Source organism: Mytilus galloprovincialis, chromosome 9 (assembly GCF_965363235.1).
Source record: "Mytilus galloprovincialis chromosome 9, xbMytGall1.hap1.1, whole genome shotgun sequence".
Taxonomy (NCBI): Eukaryota; Metazoa; Mollusca; class Bivalvia; order Mytilida; family Mytilidae; genus Mytilus; species Mytilus galloprovincialis.
The window spans coordinates 51,772,825-51,784,565 of record NC_134846.1 but is presented as its reverse complement, the minus strand read 5'-3'; the positions used below and the strand labels follow the sequence as shown (position 1 = coordinate 51,784,565).

Sequence of the window (11,741 nt, the reverse complement as noted above, 5' to 3'; positions counted from 1 at the left end):
AACTTAATTCACATAGTTTTTTCACTGACCCTCACCCCTCCCTCTTAACTTAATTCGGGAAAAATTGATTTACCCATAGGGATATATGTAAAAATCGATTTTAGATATACAAAACTTGCAGAATTTTAACCCCCCCACCCCCAAACTATTTGATTTAAGTTTTTTATCCTACATCGATCTTTTGATGTCGTCCCTAAGAAATAACTAAAAACAAAGAACTAAATTCTTATATTTTAATTTATATTCAATATGATATGATCACTCTTCTGTAGACAATATTAAAACATATGTAGCACCATGAATTACAAAGTAAGATCCACATTGATTGGACCAGAGAAATAACATTGTCATGACAACATTTCATAATATATCTAATCACAGTCTTGCTTTTATTGTTTAAATATAAATATCATTCTTTGGTTTAGATAAAAATGATGATTCTATTAAATAAAAGTAATTTTATTTCAATATAATTTTAATACAATGTAATATTTAATAAATAAAATGGTTTTTTTTGGCAAGAATATAAGAAAAATATAAAGAATCCCTTTAAAAAATGTTCTTAGAGTTATAATGATTAAGATTAAATACATGAATATAGAAATGTATTAACTATAAACTTTCGATTGATTATGAAAATACTACATGTTCTGTTGAAAAGTTGAGTATTGTATTCAATATAAAATATTTCTTGTTCAGAAGATACATTAAGCAGTTCATATGGCACTAATACAGGTTCCACAGAATAATAAATAAGATGAATCTCAAGGTTCACTGCCATCATATCATTTTATACAGTAGCTGATTTTCTCCTCATTTCAAAAATAATTTTAAAAAGTAACCTACAGTGTTTAAAGACAAACCTAGATAAGTAACTACATAAATTAGAACTGAGTCTTTAAAAGCATTTAAGATCAACTATAAAATGTCCAAACAAACAACAAACAGCTCAACTAACAACATAGATAATAACAGCACTAAAATTGCAACGAATATTGACCTAATTGAAATCTTCCTTCAACTGCAAGGAGGCCCATTTCTGTGTGACTTTAAGCCTTAAGATATTGTTCCAATTAAAATCTACTGCTTTATGTAGTTTTCCCTTTACCATTATTTCCGAATTTTTGCATTTTATATAGTTATCATATACTTTTTTTCTTTACAAGAGACAATTCATTAGAAATACATATTAATAGTGAAAAACACACATTTTGCTTTCGACCTTGGAGAGGTTTGATTGATTGCTGGTTGCTTAATGTCCAGTGGCAAATATTTCATGCATGTTCAGGACCTTAGAGAGGGTTCTCACTTGCAGTGTAAAGAGGTTAAGTATGACAAGCCTCTGAAAATACAGGCATCAATTTAAAATGTCAAAACTTTGCTTTAAATAAAGAGCTAAAATTAAAAGCTAGCGAAAATAATTGCTATCAAAATGCAACTTTTAATCAAGATGCTACACTGACAGTGGTTATTCGAAAGGTGCAAAGTAAGCTAGACAAAAATTATAAATTAATTCATTGAAAGAGATCAAGAACAAATCCAAACTCTTTCAAATCCTCGGAATGAAATCTATCATTTCTATCAGTAAAGCAGTTAACCAAATAAACCATCAGCACCTGAAACAAAAACAGACAATATAAGTATGAAATGTATACATGTACTTTAATTTTTTAATAACAAACAACTGAATTTTTTGTTTATTAAAGAAACAAAATGTGTAGATACGAGGGCAAGACTATGGACAGGTTTCCTCCATACTTAGTTCATTTGTTTTTTTCAAAGATCTTGATAATAAAAAAAAAACAGATGCTCCACAGGGCACAGCTTTATACGACTGCAGAGGTTGAACCCTAAACAGTTGGGGCAAGTACGGACACAACATTCAAGCAGGACTCAGCTCTAAATTTGGATTGTGATTAAATAGTTGACACAGCATAGGGTTCTCACACAGAATGAATGTGGTCTAATAAACTTAATATTTGTTTTTTGCCTTTGAGCAATTCACTATGCTGTTGAATATTAATCCTCTCAAAAAATGTTTGAAGAAATTTTCTTTTTATTTATGAAATCTGAAATGAGAAAAATTGAACCCCCCCCCCACAATTTTTTTTTCACATCCCCCTTTCCCTTATTCCAAAACTGATCTCAATTCAAATTACTAATGGAGTTTGCAACAATAACTACTCATTTAAATACATCATAAAATATTAAAATCTAAAAAAAGTGCTTGTTATCACTGAATGGTAAAGATTGTTTTAATTTATCAGTTGGTAGTAAAAGTGAATATACATTGTATATTGTATAAAACAATGATTTAAGTTGATTCAACTACTATTCTGGACAAAGAAAGATAACTCCAATTGAAAATTTCTTGCTATTGCGCAATATTCTGCAATTAGATATTTCTTACTATTGCGCAATACTGTGCAATTGAAAATACTTGCTATTGCACAATACTGTGTAATTGAAGATTTCTTGCTATTGCGCAATACTGTGCAATTGAAAATTTCTTGCTATTGCACAATACTGTGCAATTGAACATTTCTTGCTATTGCACAATACTTAATATAATAATTTTGGATCCTGATTTGGACCAACTTGAAAACTGGGCCCATAATCAAAAATCTAGTTACATGTTTAGATTCAGCATATCAAAGAAGCCCAAGAATTCAATTTTTGTTAAAATCAAACTTAGTTTAATTTTGGACCCTCTGGGCCCCTTATTCCTAAACTGTTGGGACCAAAACTCCCAAAATCAATCCCAACCTTACTTTTATGGTCATAAACCTTGTGTTTAAATTTCATAGATTTCTATTTACTTATACTAATGTTATGGTGCGAAAACCAAGAAAAATACTTATTTGGGCCCCTTTTTGGCCCCCAATTCCTAAACTGTTGGGATCTCAACTCCCAAAATCAATCCCAACCTTCCTTTCATGTTCATAAAATTTGTGTTTAAATTTCATAGATTTCTATTTACTTAAACTAAAGTTATAGTGCGAAAACCAAAAGTATTCAGACAACGATGACGATGCTGACGCCAACGTGATACCAATATACGACCAAAAAATTTTCAATTTTTGCAGTCATATAAAAATCTTTTTTTTTTTATTTTTGCCATGGGTTTCTTCTGAAGCACTAAGATCACTCCCGTCTTTTTAGGTGGGGTTAGTATCGCTGTCTTTAGTTTCTCTATGTTGTGTTTTGTGGGTCTTTTTGTCTCATTGCTTTTTGCTAAGGTGTTGACAGTTTGCTTTTCGACCTATGAGTTTGAATATTTCTTTGGTATCTTTTGCCTTTCTTTTACTTATAAATTTTTTTTCTGTCAGATCAACTATATACCTTCTTTACTGCTTATCTTAATATCTATTGGTTAAGGATTTGTGAAAAATCTGTAAATTTTTCCTTACAAGATTTGTCGAAAATTAAATGGTTTCGCTAGTGTGCTAGTAAAAAATCAATTGCCAAAATCTTTTGATGGCTTTAATTTTAAGTTTTTTCAAGGACCAATAAATCTTTGAAAATTCTAAATAATTTATGCTTATAAATATATAATGTAAATATTAATAACTACCAATGCTATTAGATCATATAAGCGTATCTCAATGAATTACAGGTGGTACTCCAACAATTGTATAGTTATTTCTTGCTGCAAAAATGTTTCTAGGCTTAGGGTTTACAATCATGCTATGAAATCGATGCTTCAAACATGATGAATTGGATGAAAACGTCCTAGGTTTATAATGATATATCTTCAAACATCAAACTGTTTAGTAATGAACTACAGATAACAAAGGTAGCTTCTTGATATAAAAAAAATCCACAGAAACTGAACAGAACTTATCATGAAAACTTCCTAAAATTTACTAGTAAATAGGTGATTTATTTGGGCCACTTTTACTTAAACTTGATAAAAACTTATTTCTTTTTTTTATTTGATGTCTAAAACTCATTTTAGAACATGAGATCTTGAATCCACTAGAACTGACTTCTAAGTTGCACTAATACCCTTTCATTCTGAATGAAGGTAAAAATTAAGGAATAAATTTTGATAATACAATGTATAAATTTTGACTTTTTTGAGGTTTTTAATGGTTGCAGATGAATGTGCATCCAACATAAATGCGAATAATAAACTTAATAGCCTGGAATAATCCTAACAATAATGCTGCAAGTTTTATGTAAATTTTTTGTAGATACTATAAAACTATTTAGGAGAAGTTGCGATTACAAAAACAAGTGGGAATTTCTTTAACATCAAAGATTCATATTTGGATAAACCTAGCACCCAAACTCAGTTTGAGTAAAGGAAAAAGGAGTAAAAGTACTAAAACAACAGCAGAAATATATGACATGTACATAATTCACTCTCTATTTACTTTAGTAATAAATAAGCAGAGTAGTGGTTAAAACAAACAAAGTCTAATAGATTGCACACACATGCATTCATTACCATGTATGACTAAAATGTGGACCTTTACCTGAAAATGAAGTAATATTAAGTCGTATGGACTTCTCCCATTGATATGTATATATTTATTTTTACCCAATTTCATTTAAATGACATGAAAAAAAACAATCAAACTCATTAACATTGACTGATACTTGCAAGACCTTCATAATGAAGAGCAAATTTTACATTTTATTTAACATAAAATCTTAAAATCATATAAATGCCACTCATGAAGGAGTGCTTTTAAAATGTCTTAATCAACCATGTTTCAATCTCTTCCCTTTTACAAATACTGGTAAACTGAAATTTAATAAAAAAAACTTTTATGTCTGCAGTTTAGAATATCTTTTACTACACCTACACTTGAAACAAGCAGACTTCCACAAGACCACTAAAGGCAGTCTTCTGTCTTTCTATTAAATACCTGTTTAATTTACCTGGTATCTAGAATTGATTCTTTCATGTAAACTTTCTATTAATTCAATATACTTACTTCGAAACTTTAAAGAATTTTTTAGGTTTGTGAAACCAATGTACTTCAAAAAATTTGGATTTTGATTTGCGTTTTTCTTCTGACGATGACGTAGGTTCACCTTCAGATCCTGAGGATAATGGTCTTGGACTTTTTCCTGAGTAGCCTGAATCTGCCTCGCTATCCTTTCTGCCTTGAATTTGTTCTGAGGCTTGCAAGGACAAACCAAGGTCAAAAGATAGCATACTTTGTTGACAAAGAGCCCCAATGGTCTCTTTTTTCACTTTACCAGGTTTCTGTCCTATATGAAGTTTAACTTCTGTTGAATGTTTTGAGCTTGATGCTTGAGATGTTGAAGGTGAACCCTCATGATGATGGAAAATTTGGTGAGATGTACTTCTACTTTTATTCCAAGGTTGAATGGTCACAAGTACTTCTTGTTTCTCCATTGGACTTTTGACCCCCTGATCTGCAGCAGAATCACAAGTTGTAGTAGTTGCTGCCCTTTCCCTGTAAGATTGCTGGAGATCAGTGGGGTCCTCTTCCTGCACAGTCAGAAGAGGCATGGAGGAATAATTAATTGAAGAACTAACAGAAGTTTCCGGATGATAAGTTATTTCTGTGGCACCGGTGATACTAGTCAATGTTGATGTAGATGAAGATGAATCGTATGATACACTTTGAGAAGTTCTATCTTTGGATTTAGAAGTCACTATATGTGTTTTATGAGGAGATTCTGAATCAGATAAAGCACGTTCAGGTGTATTCCGAGCACTACCACTATCAAACACTTCGGCTAATTTTTTCACTTTTTTAGGAATTCCATTTGTGACATCTTTTAATGGAGATGATTGTGATCGAGTTTGGGGGGGTTGGTCGGCAGGAGAAGATAGTTTTTTCACAATTTGTTGAACAAATTCTGATCTTCCCTGGGGCGAGTCTGAACGATATGAGACATAATGTTTAGGAGTAGAATCCCCTGTGACTAGTATATCTGGTGTACCTTCACGAGATAATCGCTTCACTATTGCCTGGACATAGCCTTCGGCAATATTTTCCTTATCATGACTTTTCTGTCTTTCCATTAAAAATTTCCTTGATTCATCCGTCTTATATTTTTGAAGGATTCTACTCATATAAGCGGAATGACCCTTCCTGTAACGTTTACTTTCTTCCAAAAGTTCGTCCGCTGGTTTGATTCGATGTCCTGTATATGAGACAGTTCTGACCTTTGGCCAGTTAAAAGTTTTATCTGAAACTGGAGCCGTGTTCCTAGGAGATGTAGGAGAAGTCCTCTGTAATGTTCTATGACACAATTTAGGTGACAGTGTAATGGTTTCCCTATGTATTTCCTGATGAGCATCTTGTGATTGTTGATCATCAGAATGTTTTGTTAGTTTAGGTAACAGTGTAATCGTTTCCCTATGTATTTCTTGATGGGGAGCCTCAGGTGAAGGTCGATCATCAAGTTTTGTAACTCTGACAGGAATTTTCATTCTTTTATACTCTGTTGGTGTTCCCTCAACAAAAACACTATCGCTACCAACAGATATACCACTTTCACGTTTGACTTTGGTTTCATCTTTCGTCTCGTTTGCAGCATGAATCTGAAGCTCTAGTTCAGACAGTTCCATACTATTTTCTTTTTCCAATTTTCCTTTTGTCTTAGATCGGGGAATAAGAAGTTCTGGAAATTTGGCTTCTGATTTGTGAACTTTAGGTTCAGATTCAGCTTTCCTACTAGAATCGTCACTATCCTCCTGCCTAGTACTTCTTGGCACATTTAACTCCTGTTGTGAAATATCACGAGGTAGATTAATGTTTGCAGTGGGTAATTTAATTGTCAATGATATTTCCACGCCTTTCTCTCCTTTCATTACTTGTCTATCCCTAGCATTATCAGGAAGGACACGGACAGCATCTTCCTGTTCTTGATCTATAAACGGAATTTCCAAAGATAATTCTTTATGTAATTGTGTTTTATGTCTTTTTTGCTGTTGTCGCATTGGTAAGTAAATACAACTTTTATGTTGGATTTCTATTGGAGATTCGGGAGGTTCAACTGATTGAAAATCTAAAGATTCTTTATGTTGTTCATCTGAAAATATAGAAAAGTTATTATTAGAAAAAAATCAACATATTGCTTATAAAGAATAGATAATATTTTTGTATACTTGAATTGTTTTCATCTTTTGTCATACTAAATACTTGCATTATTTAGATTGGAAGATAATACCATGTCAGGTCAATAAACACTATTCAGTTTATTTTCAATATCTACTATTGATCTATATATTTTCCTAAGTATCTATTTTCTCTGACAAGATGGACAACAACATTAAAGATTTAAAAGACAAATGCAGATTATTTTGCACCGATACAATTTCCATTAAAAGCCTGCAAGAATAGTACTTACTCAAACAATAGTTCATATATAATTATAAAGCCTTGGAGGTGCACAATAGCATTATAAGGTTAAGAATATGAGCATGCTTAAATAAATGGTAGAGTTGCCAATTAAAAAATAGAACCTTCAAATAAAGCAATGTCAATTAACAAGATCTCAATTTAAGATTCATGGTACAAGTACATGTCATGGGGTGACACTAGTTTCTTTACCCCATTGTTATCAATGTGTTCTGTTGTAGCAGGTTATAACAACCAATGATTTACCTGAGTCTGGAGTGTCCATTACATCATCTGATTCTATGGTTGGTTGGGTTGGCTCTTTCCTGCCTTTGGCAAATCTTTTGTAAGGTGGAATACATTCAGCTTCTTGGCCCTCGACCTGAAATTAATATTTATATTTTTAACAACTTTAACACTTTATTTCCATTTCAACTTTAAGCTTGGTTTGTGGTATTTTTGATTTATTGTGCTTAACATTACAATCAATGACAAATATTTCAAGCATATGATAATATTTTACTTATACAGTGAACTGTGGAAACTCTTTAATTTAAAGTGTTTTGTCCTGTTTTAAAAGTGTACAAAAAGCTTACCTAACGATACACAGGTTTTTTTTTAAACTTTAATGTTTTTTTACAATCTTAGACCATATATGTACAGAAAAATACTTAGTAATCATTGAAATAACAATACCAGCTTTGAACAAGTACCGTTTGTTTTGGTGTTTTTTTTTTGTACAATGAAACATTGAAGAAAGCTTTAATAAGTACAGCAGTATGGTGACACATTGTCAATACTAATAGTATAATAATTTTTCTCCTTATATACATACTTCTTCCCCTTTCAGTTTTTAATATCTGAATTACTCAGCTGCTACTTTCATTCTAAACAAAATGTTGACACTTTTTAATTGTTTAAAAGGATCAACTACATAAGATAATTAAAAATAACAGAAAACAAATCTAAAATAAAAAAAGTTTGATAGATGGATGCTGTTGTAATCAGAAAAAGCAATAATTCTAAGTACTTCATTTGATTTCTTTATTTATTGCAGACATTGATTATACTTACATGAAGTTAGAGAAAGCTGTTTTCTCCTGATGCAGCATTAACAGAAATAACACATAACGTTTACACTTTTCCTCAGTCATATATTTAAAACTATACAATAATCTAAATTTATAAAAACTCTTTCCATTTTTTTCCCCTTGTCCAAAAAATGTAAAATGAAATGGCAATCATAGTTGAGTTACTCCCCTTTCTATGAAAACTTGGTTTTTCCTCTAATAAAGTGTTAAATTACCATAAATACAAATGTTGAATTTTTTTTAACTTCTGAAATTATAATTACAGAAAACTAGATTATTAGTTATAGAAATTATTTTCACAGCTGATTTATTAATTTTTTTTTTTCCAAATTAAACTAATGACATTATTTAAAAGGTCCTCTATACTTACAACTCTGCTTTCCATTCCTCCATAAGTATTCCACCTTTTGATTGGTGTACCTTTTCTTGCATGTTGTTTATGCCAGTTGAGTTCTGTCTCACGCCTAGCGATATCAGCTTGTAACAGCAGATTGTTAGCTTCCTGTAGCAACAACTGACGTTTCATTGACACTATTTCTTTATTTCTTTCAAGTTGACTCAAACGAAGGTTAGTTAACTACAAGAGAGAGAAAAATAACATATTCTATGTGCTGTGAAAGAAATTACGATGCTAGCAGTGTATTTTGTATAAGTTTCATAAAATTTGGTTGAGGCAAACTAAATTTGAAGAATGAAAACCAAACTTGGGACGTACATATGTAAGAAAAAGGGTAAAACTTAATGCTCCCTCCCCTTTGGCAAGGGCATAAAATTTGTTTTGAATTATGCTAAAATAAATAAAGAATATGCTCATGGGACACAGATTATGCTCCCACTTGCATATGATGTTATAAAGGGACAGGCTGTTTAGGACATTTTACACTAAATTCATTGGATGTTGGATGTGTACGGATTGATAGTTTAGTCTTAGTTGCATGATTTTTTTATTAGTTGTTAGTGGCTTTGAACTAGCTGTCAGATAACTGCCAGTACTCTCAGATCTGTTCATTGTGTCTATTTTTGTCGGGATGTATAAGTACCGGGCCACGTCCACTTGTATTTTTGTCCATCTGATGAGTTAAGCCTTTTTCAACTGATTTTTATAGTTCGTTCTTATGTTGTACTGTTATACCACTGTCCCAGGTTAGGGAAGGGTTGTGATCCCGCTAATATGTTTAACCCCGCCACATTATTTATGTATTTGCAAGTCCCAAGTCAGGAGCCTGTAATTCAGTGGTTGTCATTTGTTTATGTGTTACATATTTGGTTTTCGTTTTTTTTTTTTTTTTAACATAAATAAGGCTGTTAGTTTACTCGTTTGAATTGTTTTACATTGTCTTATCGGGGCCTTTTATAGCTGACTATGCAGTATGGGCTTTGCTCATTGTTAAAGGCCGTACGGTGACCTATAGTTGTTAATGTCTGCGTCATTTTGGTCTTTTGTGGATAGTTGTCTCATTGGCAATCATACCACATCTTCTTTTTTATATAACTCAAGAAAGGTAATCATGTCTCCACCCAAATTAGTACTTGATCTGAGTTATGTGGTAATAAGCATTCTTATTAAGTTTCATAACTTTTGATTCAAGTACACTTAAGTTAGAGAATGGAATCAAACAATTCTGCAATTATTCCATTTGTAAAGGGACATAACTCTAGAGCAGTAAAAGTGACGCCACCAAATTTATAACTAGATTTGTCTTTTGTGGAAATAAGCATTGAGTATAAAATTCATAACATTTGGTTGAGACAAACTATAGTTGGAGAATGGAAATGAAAATTCAGCAATTTTTCTTTTTGTAAAGGGGCATAACTCTAGAAAGGTAAAATGGACACCATACAAATTCAATCCTGATTTATGTTTTGTGGTATTAAGCATTGTTTATAAGTTTCATAACATTTGGTTTTGATAAACTAAAATTAAAGAACTGAAATTAATTTTGGATCCTAGACAGACAAGGGTAAAACTTAAAACTCCCTCCGCTACGACAAATGCATATAACACCTGTTCGTATAAAAAAACCTTTGCATCATCCCCCCACAAAAGATAAATGATCTATGTGTAATTTGATTTTCCTTTAATACATTGATGCACTAAAAACATTCTCACTTGGCTGCAAGTAGTTTAAGCGAAGAAGACTGTCCAAATGGAAAAAAATGCTATTTCTGGCTTATATTATATAATACCATTATCAAATTAGTGACTTACACTTTGAAATTGAAAACAATAATTTTGTTATAGATTTTTGTGGTCTGCTTATGTGTTATTCATTAATGTACTGTAAAGTAGTAGAAGAAAATATGACTTATAGGTGCCGATTTCACCGATACAAAGATTTATTGATTGATTGTTATTTGCTTAACACCAAAACTGATGATATAATCATAAAGTTGACTTTTATTACAGAATCAATATGGTCAATGTTTATTTTTGCAGTAGGAAATTGATAGTACAGATATAATCTGATGTAAGAGAATTTTATTATTACTTCTCCCTTACAATTATGAGGCATGTGACCACATTGATTGATTGACTGTTGGTGTTGAACACCAGTTTCAGCTCTCTTGGCAATGTGATAGAGGACAGTTTTATTTGTGGGGAAGGCAGGGAGAACTTAGATATTTGGCAGGATAACAAGCAATCTTATTCAATTAGGATTGGAGTCAATCATATTTTGCCATGAGAGAGGGGGGTAGGAGAGGTCCTGATCCCAGAATTCCTGGGTTTAAAAACACGAAATCCCAAGGTCCCGAATTTAAATTAATTTAAATCCCTACATCCATAAATTTGAAAAAAGAATTCCCAGATCCAGAAAGGGTTTAAATCTGAAATCCTGAGCTTAAAAAGACACCCGATCCAGGAGTCCTGACAAAGGTCCTATCCCCCCTCACGAGAGGGATTTGAACTCTCAACCTCAGTGTTGACGGGCTAATGATCACTGTTGATAAAGTATATACAGCCAGCATTATGATACAAAAGATGTGAAACAATGTCCTAACTATAGATACAGAATTTGGTTAGAAGTTTTGAAAACACAATTTTATATTCAAAATCCTAATTAGACAAGTGCTTATTCAAACTAGTAGTTTTAAATTATAGTCAATATAGTCAATAAACAAACAAAAAACCAGGAAAAAATGCTATTTATATATTAAAAAGTTCTTAGCAGTTTGCTATTGGTAAAACAAACCAAAAAATAATTTGTTTACTTATGATTTTGCTGTAAAATGCACTTGCTATTGATAAAAATTTTATTCAGTTACTAAAACACCTTGCTTTCATCAGACGAGTACTCCTTTATACTTTTCATTCAGTTAA

The 11,741-nt window shown here is 31.8% G+C and overlaps 1 protein-coding gene across 11 annotated transcripts in view; it reads right to left on the bottom strand.

Annotated features, from left to right (window-relative positions):
* Positions 1–219: 219 nt before the first annotated feature.
* LOC143045245 (uncharacterized) overlaps positions 220–11,741 on the bottom strand; it is a 99,452-nt gene continuing 87,930 nt past the window's right edge. For 10 of the 11 annotated variants that reach the window (XM_076217613.1, XM_076217614.1, XM_076217612.1 and 7 more), the window contains 4 exons: positions 8,793–8,999; positions 7,599–7,713; positions 4,947–7,023; positions 220–1,616 (listed from right to left, as the gene is read on the bottom strand). In XM_076217613.1, coding sequence (XP_076073728.1) covers positions 1,610–1,616; positions 4,947–7,023; positions 7,599–7,713; positions 8,793–8,999 — 2,406 coding nt within the window. In that variant the 3' untranslated portion in view covers positions 220–1,609. Of the gene's footprint in view, positions 1,617–4,453; positions 4,482–4,946; positions 7,024–7,598; positions 7,714–8,792; positions 9,000–11,741 lie in introns of all 11 variants that reach the window. The other variant, XM_076217619.1, reaches the window with a different exon arrangement.